The sequence below is a fragment of the Littorina saxatilis genome, unplaced genomic scaffold, assembly GCF_037325665.1.
Source record: "Littorina saxatilis isolate snail1 unplaced genomic scaffold, US_GU_Lsax_2.0 scaffold_549, whole genome shotgun sequence".
Classification (NCBI taxonomy): Eukaryota; Metazoa; Mollusca; class Gastropoda; order Littorinimorpha; family Littorinidae; genus Littorina; species Littorina saxatilis.
The window spans coordinates 35001-54006 of NW_027126352.1; the positions used below are offsets into that span (position 1 = coordinate 35001).

Consider the following 19006-nt stretch of genomic DNA (forward strand, 5'->3'; position numbering starts at 1 on the left):
CGAAAATGCGACACTTTGGACGGCCCGGGATAACTCTCTGAGTTACCTGTGTTTCATCAACTAGCTCCCAATTTCGTGTGTGTACTCGTAAAGGGAGATTGAATCTGAAAACCTATTCAAGAATAAATAACAAATTATATTATTTTCTCGCGCAAATGGTTTGGAAATTGATGCGTGGCGATCGTTACACACCGTGTCTAATTTTCCTATTAAATGGAACGTTCGTCTGTTACTCAACGGGCGGCTCTGGTTATACATTGATGTAAATTAAACTGTCTTTTAAATTTTTTTTTTTTTACTAATCTTTAATCTTTAACCTGTGTTTTAATCCGGTTTCTTTGGCAAGCAAGTTAGTTTTTTTTATTTTTATGTCAAAGTCAAACGGTAACGGTCGTCATTTTCTCAAAGGAATACCAACCAGTTGCCCGTTTTTGTTTGTGCATTTATCATAAATGTTGCCTTCGGTTATCTTTCTAAACTTTGAAACACATACAGAATAACATACTGTTTGAAAATGCAATATTAAAGAAAAGATATGTGAATTTTTATTGTTGTCTCAAGTGTCCCAGGTTACAGGGGCAGGCTCTGGCAAAGCAACATATACATGTATGTATCTCTCTCTCATTGTACTCCCCACGATTGTAGCTCTATCGTCTTCATGATGGGAAGCTGATTTTGTAGTTGCTTGGTACATATATAGGCAAATATTTAAAAACGATCTCCTCAAAAGTTTTTGTGATGAATATGGAATGTTTATTTATGATGAACCGAATTTTCGCCCCCACGGGGGGCTTCTTCAGGGTGATAGAATGATGATGCTGAAAAATAACGTAAGGCAGGATTCAGTAATGATTCTGTGAATATGGTTACTAATGGTACCGAACAACCGTTCTGATCAAACAAAATGATTTACAATAAATATATTTGATTCTTAATCATTCTCTGTGCCAGCCACACCCAGCAGACTGACCCACAACTGCACGGATCTGAATCACATCCCTGGACCCCGTGCCGCGCCATGTTTCTGTTCCGCTGACTCTCTGGGAACTCCACCAGGAAGACTGGTCTGGTTGCTAGGGGATACCGTTATGGCAACAGGAGAGTACAATGTCAGCCATCTCCAGCTACCCTCGGACAAGATGGGTGACCAGTGTGACGGCCTGACCTTGACATGTCAGGTGGACTGGGTCAATGCCACGACCCTGATCGTCACTAAACATAAAACATGTAAGTATCACTGGGAGAAGCTCAAGTCTGCATCCTTAAATAAGCAACGGTCTGTCGATGTTCCTGTCAGAGAGAGAGAGTGAGAGAGAAAGAGAGAGAGATAGAGAAAGAGAGAGAGTAAGAGAGAGGGAGAGTAAGAGAGAGAGAGAGAGAGAGAGAGAGAGAGAGAGAGAGAGAGAGAGAGAGAGAGAGATATCAAATCAAATCAAATCATATCAAATTCTTATTTTACGAGGGTTGTGGCATAAGCAATATAAACGAGCTTTATTTGCAACCAGCCCTTGCCCAGAGAGGGACTACTCATCAAATATATACACGTAAATTCATATAAAAAAGGCAAGAAAAAAAGGCAGAAAAACAGAATTCTCAGGACTATGTATACACATTACAGGCTTTACACGAATTCTTACGTCATGTACAGAAGTGGGAGTTTTTTTATATGATGAAACACTGATGCTATAGACAAATATGATCAGTATGAAAATAAATCAAAACCGAAGTCTTCCATCACTGTGACTTTTCGTAATATGACATTAAATATAATGAAAGGTGTGTTTTGAAAGTATTGAAAACTCGTTGGGAATCTAACCGAGTCCGGGAGAGAATTCCACACAAGGCTGCCAGATTAAGCTAAACTTGACTCAAAGAGATGTATCGGTGGAATGGGGACATTACAGTTTGGTTTGGCTTCAAATTGTGTGATGAAAGCACGTGGTGCACGGCCGGAAAGGTTTTTGTGAAGGAGTACGCCTTTTTAAAAATTTAAATCTTTCTTTTAAGGACAGAATTCTAAGTTTCTTATAATCGTCGAAAACGAAAATGGATTGTGTCAATAACATTAGTTTTAGTGCTCGTCTGTGTAGACTATACAATGATTTTAGGAGTTTTGCACTGGCATTGTTCTAGATGGTTTTATCCGTGATGGTTTGTATGTATGCGTTAAAAAAAGAATAACCTTGAGTGTGGATCAAGAAAGTGTTCAACTGATATATATTTTCCTCGACATGGTTTTACACAACGACCCAAGATAAATTATTATCGATATTTACTCCCGAAATTTTGTGATCTCCTACTTCCTCTATTGCGTCGCTGCCAATTACTATGAAATGAGGATTATTCCTGATGTTTTTATGTTTTGCCTTGTTGTAATTAACATGCATATGGTCGTTTGGGGTGACGACTCATGTGGTTATATTCCGTCCTATTATGAGATGATATACACTGTTCTGCAATTATAAATAAACGTTGTCTCATTTTTTATCAGCAGGGTGTATGGTCGTATCATCTGCAAAGAGTTCACAGTCATCATTAATACTAAAAGGAAGGTCGTTAATATACAGGGAGGAGAGTAGTGAAAACCATGGTTTATCAGTCACTATATCTCAAAAGTTCGCTTTCTCACATTTAAGACGACAGACACACAGACAAAGATACACGTACATGCACACATACAGTGTGTGTGTGTGTGTGTGTGTGTGTGTGTGTGTGTGTGTGTGTGTGTGTGTGTGTGTGTTTCTGTAGTTTTGTGTGTGTCTGTGTCTGTATTTTTGTGTGTTTGTGTTGAGCTTGACGGTTTAAAGGCACAGTAAGCCTCCCGTAAACCATCACAGAGCTCCCCGAGCGTCTAAATACAGTACAAGCATACTTCCATTTGAACGCTCACCGAACGGGAACATCCGGGCTGCTTTCTGTCGAGCGTGAGACATTTTCAAAGAATTATTTTCGTAGACTTGTTCGTTAAAGGCACAGTAAGCCTCCCGTAAACCATCACAGAGCTCCCCGAGCGTCTAAATACAGTACAAGCATACTTCCATTTGAACGCTCACCGAACGGGAACATCCTGGCTGCTTTCTGTCGAGCGTGAGACATTTTCCAAGAATTTATTTTCGTAGACTTGTTCCGTTAACAACAACGGCGCCTCGTTTTTGCGCTAGACCTAACTTTTAAAATCTAAATAATAAATTGACAGCTTGTTACACAAACATTCTTTAATCATAAAAGAATTCGTTTTTCATCAAGACAAGATCAGAACAATTCGAAGTTGTGAAAGTTTAAAAAAAGAAAAGCCCGGAAGCAGGGTCACGCAAGGGTCGTAGCAGACGACGGCGGTTTATCAGTGCAAATCGCCGTTGCTCTCAACAGTCAAAATCCATCGCTAGAGTTCTTGTGAACCACAGCCGTTGTTTCGTGCATAAAAAACGTGCTATTGTAGATAAGCTCACGTCGAGTCGCATTCAAATGACTAACTATGACGACGGCATTGTGAAAAGGGAAAAGTGGATCACACGGGTTCACGATGGCTCAGGGGTAAGATAAACCACGCAAAAATAAATTCTTTGAAAATTGTTCGCTCTTTACGGAGGGCACCTAGGATGTTCTCAATTGGTGAGTGTTTAAATGAAAGGGTGTTTGTACTGTGTGTAAAAGCCTGACCGTATCTGTGATGGTTTACGGGAGGCTTACTCTGCCTTTAACAACAACGGCGCCTCGTTTTTGCGCTAGACCTAACTTTTAAAATCTAAATAATAAATTGACAGCTTGTTACACAAACATTCTTTAATCATAAAAGAATTCGTTTTTCATCAAGACAAGATCAGAACAATTCGAAGTTGTGAAAGTTTAAAAAAAAAGAAAAGCCCGGAAGCAGGGTCACGCAAGGGTCGTAGCAGACGGTTTATCAGTGCAAATCGCCGTTCCTCTCAACAGTCAAAAGCCATCGCAAGAGTTCTTGTGAACCACAGCCGTTGTTTCGTGCATAAAAAACGTGCTATTGTAGATAAGCTCACATCGAGTCGCATTCATGACTAACTGACGACTGCATTGTGAAAAAGGAAAACTGGATCACACGGGTTCACGATGGCTCAGGGGTAAGATAAACCACGCAAAAATAAATTCTTTGAAAATTGTTCGCTCTTTACGGAGGGCACCTAGGATGTTCTCAATTGGTGAGTGTTTAAATGAAAGGGTGTTTGTACTGTGTGTAAAAGTCTGACCGTATCTGTGATGGTTTACGGGAGGCTTACTCTGCCTTTAAACACAATATTTGAAGACATATTGTGAGCAGCTTTTCTGAGGGACAGTGAAGGCAACCTAGACTTGATAAAAGGGATCTAACCGAGAAGTCATATTACAAAACACTATGTCAAATGGACAAACATGACACACTTTGGTTTAACTTTACGAGCTGAGGCTTGAAAAAACTGTCAGAAATAGACGGGTTGGACCATAATGACCATGAAGTGGTCGCAATAACTCAAATATTCTGCTTCTCTACTATTTCTGATCGAAAGTCACCATTCTTCTAGGGTCAGGGAACACGTAAAACCCCAACCAGAGTGAGGCTCCTTCCGTTGCCATTATATTTATGATTTGGAAAAGAAGAAACATATGTGCGTTATTACTACCAGTTCGGGCTCAGGTGGGGGCCACACCTTGTTTCCTTGAACTGTCAAGCTTTAGGTCCAGACAACGGTTTGTGTGTGTGTGTGTGTTTCTTTGTAGGGAGATTCAGAGAAAAGTACTGGACCGATCTTTATGAAACTTCACATGAACGTTTCTGGGAATGATATCACCAGATAAAACCTAAAAGTTCTAATTAAAACAAGAACAAGAAGAAGAACAAGAAGAACAAAAAGGAGGATGTATAATATATGATTCTTGTAATTATTTATGGATGAAGTCATTCATTCATTCATTTATTTATTCATCTATTAATTCATGTATTCATCCATGTGTTCAATTTTTAATTTATTTACTACTGTGTTCATTATTAATCCTATCATTCATTGATTTGTTCAGTCGTCGATCAATGAGTTTATCAGTTTATCAATGTATTTGTTTGTTTGTTTATGTATCGATTCATTGCAGCTTTGCAGTGTGAACTGGTTGAATCTGAGAAAACAGGCGCGATCAAGAATCTGTCAATGGTAAGAAAGTCGAAACTCGTCACAGAAATTATGAAGAAATACAAGACACACTTAATATTCAAAGTGTAATGCAATGAAATACATGTGTTATGTCTAGATTTACCTGTCATTAATACCAAAATATTGTTCACACATTGATGTATCATATCACTGCAATCACTTGCATTTTTGTGTTCCACCATTACATGAAAGTGTATTTTGTTAAGATGCACTTGCCACTGACTCCAAAATAGTGTACGCTCGTCCAATAATGCTTTGCGACAATCTAATACATGTGTGTGCTGTCAATGAAGAATGCATAGAAGCCCACCCTGGTCTTTGTTTTCAGGCTGATATAAACGAAGAGACTTTGCCAGAAATCGTCAACACTACTAAAGCTGTGTTAAGAGAAAACACCACTACATCCGCACTTGATGTCATTCTGGTGGCCAACATCTTGGACAATGCTATACGACTAAGTAACATCCCGACAGAAGTATGTAAGACGCAATTATATTTTGCATGAATAGGTTATTTGATATTTATCTGTTGGTATGGACTGTTTTATCAGTACCTTATTTTTTGTGCTGTAATTCCCATCGTTATTTGGATTTATAATTATGAATGATTGCATGCGTTTGCTCTCTCTTGTGTTCTAGACTTGTGTTTGCTTTATAGCAAAACATATTAACACTGCATACATTTGTCAAAGAATAAATCAAACATATATGTGACCAAATCGCATCAAGAATGTATGTGCGTTCACTCTACATTTTGCTGTAAGTATGAATAAATAAAAAAGTAAGTTGTCAAAGTCAGAGCTATTCAAATCATTTGTTTGATATTTTAATCTTGTAGAAAAGCCAGCTATATGTCGATCCTTGGTGAGCATATTGCCTTTGGCTTCATCTGTAATGACATTGGCCTTTGGCCTCGGTCAGATTGACAGAAAAAGCTGGTCTCTCAAATGAGGCAGTAAACGTCTCATAATGTGTTTGTGTCCGTGTCATTAATGGTATTACCAGTACAGGCCTTTTTAATCTACTGATTCAGTTCTCTTGCTGACATTTCCAACGCTCTTTTAAATTCCTTTACATATAGAATGAAAGGCAAGGGATGGTGCAACTTAATGTGTAATTTCTGCAGAGAGCAAATCCTGCACCGATTTTATATCTTTGATGAGTATGTCACACACGACACAACAGTTACTTGTACATTTAGATATCAGTTTGATGGTATGTTTCTTTTCTGCAGAACATGTTGAAAACAAATCACAGTTAGTTTTATTAGTTTTTTGCGTGAATAATGTTAGTAAACATGCACGACTTGTTTGCACTCTCTCGTGTCCCTTAGCCATCAAGGAGCAACATCCATAGAATAAGTTTCCCAACCACACGGGGGATAACCTGTCAAAGGCCGAACAGAAGCCGAAGGCCGCTCATGACACGTGTGAAGGCAAGTTTTGTCTGTTTTCTAGGTATTGTTTGATTTATGTCGGGATTTAAAGTAAGCTACTGATTCAGCGATGACTAAATTTGTTTCTCGATGCATAAAAAGTCAGGGAGCGATTGATATTTGCCCGTAAATAGCCTTCAAAGCTGAAAATGTCCGCGATCGAGCACCGGAAATGGCTGTTCGATGGGTTTTGCAAGTAGAAATGTGCTTTATTTCACCAAATCAGCTCGTATTTGGTGTGGATACGGGAATCTAGAGGACGAAGGAGTCATAAGAGGTGCAAAGAAGTGCTATTTGGGAGTAGAATACATCTTCCGAGACAGTAGACAAAAGAAGGTCATATTTTTTTAGATGCGCGTAGGCCGATTGTCTTTCCGACAAGCGAATGATACAGCAGATGAATCATTCGTTTTGACCAGAAACCTAGTCTCTAGTTTTTATGAATGAGTTTTTTAATTAAAACAATCACGAGAACTCTCTCGCTTAGCCTAATGGCTGTTCGATGGGTTTCGCAAGTAGAAATGTGCTTTATTTCACCAAATCAGCTCGTAGTTGACATCGGTTTGGTATATATATATATTTTCTAATCCTACCGCGAACTGGATAGCAGACGCGGCACGACTGTTGCCCCACACTTTGAAGTAAACCCATTTTTTACTTCAAAGTGTGGGGGGATCTTCCCACACTTTGAAGTAAACTCAGTTTTTACTTCAAAGTGTGGGGGGATCTTCCCACACTTTGATGTAACTTACTTCAAAGCGTGGGACTTTTGCATCGCCTGTTTGAGCCTGATGATTTTGTCAAAAAAAAAAATGGCAAAGTCTTTTGGATGAGTGAACAGAAAAAGTGAGCGAGCCAAGAAACATAATGATGTTTGTTATCAGGCTTTAAGCAATGTCCCATTGTTGAGTGTGACGAAAACTCGTGATGATGATTTTAAAACATGTTGGGTCACGCATGGTCCAATCTTACATGGTCCAATCTTACATGGTCCAACCTTACATGGTCCGACCTTACATGGTCCAATCTTACATGGTCCAATCTTACATGGTCCAATCTTACATGGTCCAATCTTACATGGTCCAACCTTACATGGTCCAATCTTACATGGTCCAACCTTACATGGTCCAACCTTACATGGTCCAACCTTACATGGTCCAATCTTACATGGTCCAATATAACATGGTCCAACCTTACATGGTCAAGTTTTACATGGTCCAACCTTACATGGTCCAACCTTACATGGTCCAACCTTACATGGTCCAACCTTACATGGTCCAATCTTACATGGTCCAATCTTACATGGTCCAATCTTACATGGTCCAACCTTACATGGTCCAATCTTACATGGTCCAACCCTACATGGTCCAATCTTACATGGTCCAATCTTACATGGTCCAATATTACATGGTCCAATCTTACATGGTCCAACCTTACATGGTCCAACCTTACATGATCCAATCTTACATGGTCCAATCTTACATGGTCCAATCTTACATGGTCCAATAATATATATGGACCATGTAAGATTGGACCATGTAAGGTTGGACCATGTAAGGTTGCACCATGTCAGGTTGGACCATGTAAGGTTGGACCATGTAAGGTTGGACCATGTAAGATTGGACCATACGTGACCCAACATGTTTTAAAATCGTCACCACGAGTTTTCGTCACACTCAACAATGGGACATTGCTTAAAGCCTGATAACAAACATCACTATGTTTCTTGGCTCGCTCACTTTTTCTGTTCACTCATCCAAAAGACTTTGCCATTTTTTTTTACAAAATCATCAGGCTCAAACAGGCGATGCAAAAGTCCCACGCTTTGAAGTAAGTTACTTCAAAGTGTGGGAAGATCCCCCCACAATTTGAAGTAAAAACTGAGTTTACTTCAAAGTGTGGGAAGATCCCCCCACAATTTGAAGTAAAAACTGAGTTTACTTCAAAGTGTGGGAAGATCCCCCCACACTTTGAAGTAAAAAATGGGTTTACTTCAAAGTGTGGGGCACATCCCCACACTTTGTAGTAATTTACTTCAAAGTGTGGGATTACTTCAAAGTGTGGTGCAACAGTCGTGCCGCGTCTGCTATCCAGTTCGCAGTAGGATTAGAAAAAAAATATATATATACCAAACCGATGTCAAATACGAGCTGATTTGGTGAAATAAAGCACATTTCTACTTGCGAAACCCATCGAACAGCCATTAGGCTAAGCGAGAGAGTTCTCGTGATTGTTTTAATTAAAAAACTCATTCATAAAAACTAGAGACTAGGTTTCTGGTCAAAACGAATGATTAATCTGCTGTATCATTCGCTTGTCGGAAAGACAATCGGCCTACGCGCATCTAAAAAAATATGACCTTCTCTTGTCTACTGTCTCGGAAGATTTATTCTACTCCCAAATAGCACTTCTTTGCACATCTTATGACTCCTTCGTCCTCTAGAATCCCGTACCCACACCAAATACGAGCTGATTTGGTGAAATAAAGCACATTTCAACTTGCAAAACCCATCGAACAGCCATTTCCGGTGCTCGATCGCGGACATTTTCAGCTTTGAAGGCTATTTACGGGCAAATATCAATCGCTCCCTGACTTTTTATGCATCGAGAAACAAATTTAGTCATCGCTGAATCAGTAGCTTACCTTAAATCCCGACATAAATCAAACAATACCTAGAAAACAGACAAAACTTGCCTTCACACGTGTCATGAGCGGCCTTCGGCTTCTGTTCGGCCTTTGACCGGTTATCCCCCGTGAACCAGTGCTGCGGTTTGATGTTTCACGTGTTATCTTATCAACAGACCGCAACAGACTTATTGGAGATCGTTGAGATTGTAGCTGGACTCAACCAGACTGTGTTAGAACAGTCCAACACTGCGGATAATGCAACAAACAGGTAGGCTCATTTGTACACGTGTGTACTTATTTTGATTGCAGACAAATGTTTCTGGTGCCAATCATTAACCTTTGCCGGATGCCGCTTTTGACTACACACGCCCGACGATGCGGGTTTGTCTGAACCCATACATTTGAAAGAGGGTTTTTACCGTTTATTTCTCTAACGACGATGCGGGTTTGTCTGAACCCATACATTTGAAAGAGGGTTTTTACCGTTTATTTCTCTAACGACGGGGTGGGTTCAGGGAAACCCACAGCGCTACTTCAGTGGGTGCATCGGGTTTCTCCCTTCACCGACTTCTTGAAGGGGAGGAAGAGGGGGAGGGAGAGACTGAGAGAGACTGAGAGACTAAGAAAGAGAGAGAGAGAGAGAGAGACTAAGAAAGAGAGAGAGAGAGACTAAGAAAGCGAGAGAGAGAGACTAAGAAAGAGAGAGAGAGACTAAGAAAGAGAGAGAGACTAAGAAAGAGAGAGGGAGAGAGAGAGACTAAGAAAGAGAGAGAGAGAGACTAAGAAAGAGAGAGAGACTAAGAAAGAGAGAGAGAGACTAAGAAAGAGAGAAAGAGAGAGACTAAGAAAGAGAGAGAGAGACTAAGAAAGAGAGAGAGAGAGAGAGACTAAGAAAGAGAGAGAGAGAGAGAGACTAATAAAGAGAGAGAGAGAGACTAAGAAAGAGAGAGAGACTAAGAGAGAGAGAGAGACTAAGAAAGAGAGAGAGAGAGACTAAGAAAGAGAGAGAGAGAGACTAAGAAAGAGAGAGAGAGACAAAGAAAGAGAGAGAGAGAGACTAAGAAAGAGAGAGAGAGAGAGACTAAGAGAGAGAGAGAGAGACTAAGAAAGAGAGAGAGAGAGAGACTAAGAAAGAGAGAGAGAGACTAAGAAAGAGAGAGAGAGACTAAGAAAGAGAGAGAGAGGGAGACTAAGAAAGAGAGAGAGAGACTAAGAAAGAGAGAGAGAGAGAGACTAAGAAAGAGAGAGAGAGACTAAGAAAGAGACAGAGAGAGACTAAGAAAGAGACAGAGAGAGACTAAGAAAGAGAGAGAGAGACTAAGAGAGAGAGAGAGAGAGACTAAGAAAGAGAGTGAGAGACTAAAAAAGAGAGAGAGAGACTAAGAAAGAGAGAGAGGGAGACTAAGAAAGAGAGAGAGAGAGACTAAGAAAGAGAGAGAGAGAGACTAAGAAAGAGAGAGAGAGACTAAGAAAGAGAGAGAGATAGACTAAGAAAGAGAGACTACGAAAGAGAGAGAGAGAGAGAGACTAAGAAAGAGAGAGAGAGAGAGAGACTAAAAAAGAGAGAGAGAGAGACTAAGAAAGAGAGAGAGAGAGACTAAGAAAGAGAGAGAGAGAGAGAGAGAGACTAAGAAAGAGAGACAGAGAGAGAGACTAAGAGAGAGAGAGACAGAGAGAGAGACTAAGAGACAGAGAGAGAGAGACAGAGAGAGACAGAGAGAGAGAGACAGAGACAGACAGTCAGATAGACAGACAGTCAGATAGACGGATAGACAGATAGACAGCTAGACAGACAGTCAGACAGAGCAACTGACAACAGACATACAGACAGAGAGATACGGACAGACAGACAGAGAGACAGACAGTCTCTTGGAGACAAACAGGCAGACAGACACTGTTCCACCGCTTTGGTAATTATGGGTGTAGCAGAACCCGCGCCGTCGGCAGAGGGATAGTTACAATCACTACTACTCTTTAAAAGTATGGGTTTGTGTGAACCCGCGCCATCGGTAGTGTTTATGTAAATTATCATAATCAATTAATTTTAATGTTTTGTCATGTTCACACTAAAAATTTGCAGACAGAGAGCAAATTAGGTGTGTGAGAGATACTTAAAATTTCAAAACGATACCTTTAATGGTTCCAGAGTTACAATGATTTTAGTGTGTCTCTGGGTACAGGTGAACCCAGGAAGCACGGCAAAGGTTAAATATCAACAGCTTTTTGTTTTCAGCGAAACATGGGGCTCCATATTCAATTTGACAAAACAATTGTAATGCCGCCGAATCGAATTAACCATATCCACATATCGAGACTCTGGGAGTTACTTCCCTTGTTTTAGGAAGCAAACACACACAAATGCTGCTAACAAGCGCTGTGCTTGGGGACAATGTAAAACGGATGATAGGTATCCTGAACGCTGTGTTGGCGTGAAATTCATCCCATTTGTGAAACCGGGAAAGCATCTGTACCATCTAGATCGCTGCCTTCGCTGGATAAAAGCCTGCAATCGCCCAGCTTACCAGTTGAACGTCAACACAATCAAGTCGTACACGTACATTTGCAGCAAGGTCAGATCTCGCACGACTTTGATTCAAGGCCTATTGCTAATTTTTTGATGGTTTGGTCTCAGTGTCACAAAAATATGACGATCTAATCAATCACTGATTTAAAAAACAAGTATGTTGCCCTATATCCATTGACATTCTTAGTGAAATAGATCTATTTGAAATAGTATTTCACTGCCCCGACCGGCGAACTTGTTGCCGGCTGTATTGAGCTTGTGTGTTCGTGTAGGCTTACTCAAAAAGTCAAAATCACAGTCGTCTCCGAAACAAGCAATAATCAGAGTTGGGGGGAAAACATTTCGTTTGTTCAGTTTTGTTTTGTTCTTGATAGTTTGTTTATCTCTCACACACACACACACACACATACATACATACATACACAAACACACGCGCGCACGCACACACATTGCACGTACGCGCACATACACACACGTACACCTACTGAGATATGCCTAACATACACGCACGCTTGCAAACACACACATAATACGCAAACGCAGTTTAATTTCCTCAATACAAGGCGAAAGGCACACACACACACCACACACAAATAAACACACACACGCAGTCCCACACACACACACACACACACACACACAACCCTCACACACAAAAATAAACCCACACACGCAGTCAACCCCCCCCCACACAACCCTCACACACACAAATAAACACACACACGCAGTCCAGCCCCCCCCCACACATACACACAACCCTCTCTGACACACACACCTGCCCAACCCCAGCGTCCAACTCAACTTTCACCAACAACCATACCCTACTCTCACTATCGCTCTCTGTCTCTCTCTCTCTCTCACACACACACACACACACACACACACACACACATACATACACATACACAAACACACGCGCGCACGCACACACATTGCACGTACGCGCACATACACACACCTACTGAGATATGCCTAACATACACGGACGCTTGCAAACACACACATAATACGCAAACGCAGTTTAATTTCCTCAATACAAGGCGAAAGGCACACACACACCACACACAAATAACCACACACACGCAGTCACACACACACACACACACACACACACACACAACCCTCACACACACAAATAAACCCACACACGCGGTCAACCCCCCCCCACACACACACAACCCTCACACACACAAATAAACACACACACGCAGTCCACCCCCCCCCCACACACACACACAACCCTCTCTGACACACACACCCGCCCAACCCCAGCGTCCAACTCAACTTTCACCAACAACCATACCCTACTCTCACTATCGCTCTCTCTCTCTCACACACACACACAAGCTCACGCAAGCACAGCCACACACACACACAGCACGCGCATACACACACACTGACACACATCACACACAGCACGCGCATATACACACACACTGACACACATCACACACACACACCCACACACACCTTTCGCAGTTCGCTCACAGTTCTTCTCTTTTCCATCATCGCCATCTTCGAAGCTTGCTTCGCTTTTCAGGGGAGATAACCCGTTTATCACATTCGCTGCTGACTTGTGGGTCAAGTCTATTGTCTCGTCACAAAATCGTGACGCTGTTTGTTGATTGAGTGCAACACAGTGGAAAGTCTGCTAGGCTGCTGTTAACGGAATGGGTGGAGCTTCATTGTCGTTCTGCGAACACAATGTTACCCGACCGAATGCATTGCTTGCATTGTAAGAAATGATTTGCTGTACATCGCTGGGTCTGACGGCCACCATAAATGCGCGCCTGACAAAACAAAAGGTCTACTTTACCAATGATGACGAAACCGGAACCACGTGGAGGTTGTTGTTGTACATACAAGGCCCTAACGTTACAATTACTTAGCAGTTGGGCCTACAACAGGGCGAAGTGCGTCTATCAAATTTATTACCGCAAATTCCCCCACATGTCTATCAGAGTTGAACTATGGTCATGGTATTCTTTATATTACAATATTTCACATTCGCTTAATTCTCGTTCCACTCTTTAGAGTAGTCAGCAATTTAACTCGCCAGTCGGGCGAGTAACTTAAAGAAAGTCACTAGCCCGCCAGAAATTTTGCAGTCCCGGTACATATCACAGTTGCTGCATATGCATTGTTTATGGCTTTAAAACTCGATGTTACAACCAACCACCAGTGTTGAATTTGACCAGACTTATTACTGGCCAACCGGGCGAGTTGCCAGGCGGTTTCTACTAGCCCGGCGGATTTTTTTACTTGCCCCTGGCGATCGGGCGGACGATTTGGCCATCCCTGGTAGCAAAGGCAGATACTTTTGTTGTAGAGATTTGAACACTCAGTTAATTGGTTTGTCAAGACCGCCCGAAAGAGCGACGGAAAATATATAGTCAGGATTTGGATAAAATATAGTATTGTAGTAAACTGTTGTTTATAGTTTTGCAAGACTAAACGCCTGGTATAAACCTCATGTCATGTTATGTTATGTTATGTTATGTTATGTTATGTTATGTTATGTTATGTTATGTAAGATTTTGTTATGTAAGATTTTGTTATGTTATGTTATGTTTTTGTTATGTTATGTTATGTAAGATTATGTTATGTTATGTAAGATTATGTTATGTTATGTTACGGTATGTTGTGCTATGTTATGCTATGTTATGTAATGTTATGCTATGTTATGCTAATGTTATGCTATTTTATCTCATGTTATGTTATCTTATCTTATCAAATCGTATGCTATCGGTCCCCTGTTTCTTACAGGCGAGAATAGGCGAGATTGGCGAGTGGGGCGAGGAAGTACCGTTTCTTGGGCACATCTCGCCGCGAGTGACGCTAGCCGACGCTAGGTAGCTTTGGGCTTGCTCGCTTGGCGAGAAAACATGGCGGCCACGCAGCTGCCCATCCGATTGGCTGTCCATGGTTTTTTACCGACCAGTGCAGACGACCTTTTCGGAATCAACCAATGGTGTTTAATTCTTGCGTAGCTAGCCATTAAACCGTTTCATAGACAATCTCGCCTCCTAGCTTCGCGAGCGGCTAGCCGAAAGAATATCTCGCCTGAAAGAAACACGCGTCTGGTCTTATCTTATCATATCTTAACTTGTTTTCATCTTGTCTTATCTTCACGCATAATACTTCCACCTGTTGAATTATATAGTAGACACTATGTCTCTTTCCTGAGGAGTCTCTGTGTCTCTAACTGCACTATGTCGCTTTCTTAACGAGTCTCTATGTCTCATACTGTGCAATGTCTTTTTCTTAATGAGTCTCTGTGTCTCTAACCGCACTATGTCGCTTTCTTAACGAGTCTCTATGTCTCATACTGTGCAATGCCTTTTTCTTAATGAGCCTCTGTGTCTCTAACTGCACTATGTCGCTTTCTTAATGAGCCTCTATGTCTCATACTGCGATATCTCTTAATTCAGAGTACTGCAAGCCGTAGAGTCACTTGGGGACAGAGTGTCACTAGGCGACGCAGGCTCCGCTCGCATTCAGACCAACAGCACCGTTCTTCAGGTCTGGAACCTGACAACAGTCTCTGACTCTCACGTGCTTGGACTGGACCTGGCGTTGGACAGCGGCGATGTCACCGATATCACAGACGGTCAAGGTCGGGGGAACCGATCAGAGGGCGAGAGGAAATATGACAACACAGACACCGCCATCATGCTGCCGGGCAAGATGGGCCGCAGTATTGTAGAGAGTAAGATGTAGTAGAATACAATACAGTTAAGAAAATACATTATAATACAAAAACAATACCACAGAAGTGCGATACTGTACAGAAGGCATTACAATACAATGCAATGCAACGCAACACAGCATAATGAAATGCCATACAAGACACAATAAGACATTGCAATATACGACATTACAATACTATACACTCAAATCTTCCTCTGTACGCACCTCTCATACCCGACCACCTGTCCATTACGGCCAACCACACATTCCCGACCATAGTTTTTCTTCTTCTATAAATCACCTTTCCATTGCAACAACATGTCTATAATTACCATTTTTGGTCGTTCCATTTTTGGTCGTTCCATTTTTGGTCGTTCCATTTTGAGGTCGTTAAAGACAGTTTCGACAGACGTTAGATGTACTAGTAACATCGCAATACAATGCGCTGTAATGCAATGCAATTCACTACCAAGTAAGAGGTTGTACAACACACAACTGTACAATACAAGTTAATTTTGATGCGACGAAATGCAATACAATGCAACATTTCCAGGAAACCTGTCATGAGAGCAATGTTAATAGCTTGGAGACTTGGAACTGGGTTCTTCTGTCTCAAAGACATCCAGTCCGAGAACGCATACACCAGCCAAGGATTATATCGGAGAAAGTTTCTCCCATTTTGCTGGCAAGTAATCTGGGTTTTTTCGTGCTCTGGTTTCGAGACAGCCGAATGTCGGTGAAAAATCAAGCGACATTTGACATGAACAAACGTTTCGATAATTTTCTCCTCTGAGCTTTTCACAGACTTCTAGTGGACAAAGGTCGGTTCAAAATTGGGTTGGAATCGTCAATTTTAACCAAGTTTAAATGTACAATCTACCTTCATGTGAACGACGTCAGATCATTCTGTCTAGGCTTCTACATGAAATAACATTAGCCTTCCTTTTGGATACAAAACACACACACCAACAACTACATGCTGGCTGCTTTATCTACAAAGTGCAATTTTCATTATGATTTTTCGCTAGAGACACCCATACCAATCTGTGAAATAAATCCATAACAACGCTTTTTTAAAAATTTCTTACGGAAAGCATCCGGGCAGAAGGTTTTGGTTTTGTGTATTATAGTGGAAGGATGGCTTTATCTCATTTAAAAGTCTGGGCAGATCTCAGATGACGAGCCGAATCGTTTACACAGACAAGAATGTGCCTGTGAGAGAACAATCATGTCTTGCAGAATACCCGGGGCAAGACATTCGCATCTCTGCCAGCATCTTCACAAAGTCTTCGCTGTTCAGGTCCAGTGCGGGATCCCACGTGACGGATGCTGACTCGCGCCACCGTCACGCCACACTGAACAGCAAGGTGATTGCTCTTCGAATCACTGTGGACGGCCAGCCTAAAACCAACCTTACAGCGTTTGGAAAAGGATCCGTGACCACTGTGTTCACCCCCGTTCAGGTAGGCCGCTGCACAATCACAGCAACAGAAACAGCACAAAACAAACAACCTACAACAACAAAACCAACAAATACTACTACTACTACGACTAACAAGATTGGAGCGTGATTAACCATTTATCAAATCACAGGTGCTGGACCAAAACATGTAGAGGTGTGTGTGTGTGTGTGTGTGTGTGTGTGTGCGTGTGTGTGTGTATGTGTATGTGTGCGTGTGTGTGTGTATGTGTGTGTGTGTGTATGTGTGTGTGTGTGTGTCTGTGTGTGTGTGTGTATGTGTGTGTGTGTGTGTGTGTATGTCTGTGTGTGTGTGTGTGTGTGTGTGTGTGTGTGTATGTGTGTGTATGTGTGTGTGTGTGTTTAAAGTTGACTAAATATAAATACCGACCTCTACCCCTCCCTTCCCTCTTAAGCCACAGAATTACTTGCACACTTGTTTAAATAATTTCAATGAATATAACAATGATTATTTCTATTAAAGTCACTGTCAAAAGAGCAATCATTCCAACGAGAGCTGAGTACATGTGTCTTCTGGGATTTCGCAATGCAAGACGGGAAGGGGGCGTGGTCGGAGGAAGGTTGTAACTATAGCGACACCGTGCAAGGAAAGGTCGTGTGTGAGTGCGATCATCTCACAAACTTCGCTGTTCTACTGGTCAGTATCACCTTTGGTATTATAGTAATATGGTTTAGTTTTGTTTGTTTGGTGTTTGTTTCTTATAACTTTATTGCTAAAGGAAGTTTGTTATTATGTCTTCACTGTGTAAGGGAACGAAATGTGTGAGTGCGATCATCTCACAAACTGTGCTGTACTACTGGTCAATTATCGACCTGTAAGATATAGGCGTTGTTTGTTTGCTTGTTCGCTTACCTTTTTTGTAAGAGTACTGTTGTTTCTACAGCTTCAAAATGTAGCTGAAATACGCGTGTAGGTGTGATAATCTTTCCGACAATGCTGAGGTACTGGTCACTATCGCCTTAAGGACTAGTAGTTTAATCTATGAAAAAAAAATGGTTTCTTCACTTTTAAACCAAATCTTAGCGGAAGGTTTGTTACTATGGCGACACGATGCAAGGTTAGAATGTGTGTAAGGGTGACCATTTCACCAGTTTCGCATTTTGAAGCGAGGTAGCTCACAGAATGACACGACTGCCTCGCGTATAGTTGTTTCTTTGATGAAATTCAGATTTAGAAAAGGTCACATTTAACATCCCCAATGGCAGCCATGGCCGATAAGGGTCATATTTTGTGTAATACCAATTTGTTAATTGTTTCAGGACCTGTACGGACAGGAAAGCAGGAAAGAGAAGATAGCACAGATTCACGAGTCAGCCCTCTCGCTCATCTCTAAGATTGGCCTTAGTCTGTCCATTGCTGGTCTTTCCGTCACTGTCATCTCCTTCATTGTTATCAAGTTAGTGTGATACATGTTATTGTTATCAAGTAAGTGTGATACATTCCATTGTTATCAAGTTAGTGTGATACATGTTATTGTTATCAAGTAAGTGTGATACATTCCATTGTTATCAAGTAAGTGTGATACATTCCATTGTTTTCAAGTAAGTGTGATACTGTTCATTGTTATCAAGGAAGTGTTATCACAAGCGGATGATAACTACAAGTTAGTATCCCCCTTCATTGGCTCTGTCGACGCTTGTTTTTAACCGCTTGCTTCCCTTTACATAAGACATCGACCATAGGGCGTCGTCGTCCCGAACTAAATCCTTTGTATGTCATCAACAATATTGAATTCTGGGCAGATAAATCCTTTTGAGAAATGACGTCAGAGCCTTTCGGCGATTGGTCAATGCATTTCGGAGCTGGACTACAACATAATGTCGGTCACACTTGAAATTAACGCTACTTAAAATTGCTTTCCATACGAAGTAAACGGGCGCATAGGGTCAGTCATCAACTTAACGTACCTCGAGTGAGATCGACAGAACGAACATTACACAAATACGAACGGAGAAACTCGAAAACAAAGGCGTCGACACATGCTGGAGAACTCACGTGTAACGTACGAAGTTGATAATTCTATTTTCACCCCGAGAATTGTGTGCCAGATTGACTTAGCGGTAGTGTGCTCGCCGACGAAATCGGCGGTCACGGG

The 19006-nt window shown here is 41.4% G+C and overlaps 1 protein-coding gene across 1 annotated transcript in view; it reads left to right on the forward strand.

The window, feature by feature from the left end:
• Positions 1-762: 762 nt before the first annotated feature.
• Positions 763-19006, forward strand: part of LOC138954787 (adhesion G-protein coupled receptor G6-like) — a 34254-nt gene continuing 16010 nt past the window's right edge. Inside the window, exons 1-8 of the mRNA XM_070326556.1 lie at positions 763-1227; positions 5095-5153; positions 5482-5628; positions 9390-9484; positions 15172-15449; positions 16670-16893; positions 17374-17547; positions 18171-18307. Coding sequence (XP_070182657.1) covers positions 1089-1227; positions 5095-5153; positions 5482-5628; positions 9390-9484; positions 15172-15449; positions 16670-16893; positions 17374-17547; positions 18171-18307 — 1253 coding nt within the window. The 5' untranslated portion in view covers positions 763-1088. The remainder of the gene's footprint in view (positions 1228-5094; positions 5154-5481; positions 5629-9389; positions 9485-15171; positions 15450-16669; positions 16894-17373; positions 17548-18170; positions 18308-19006) is intronic.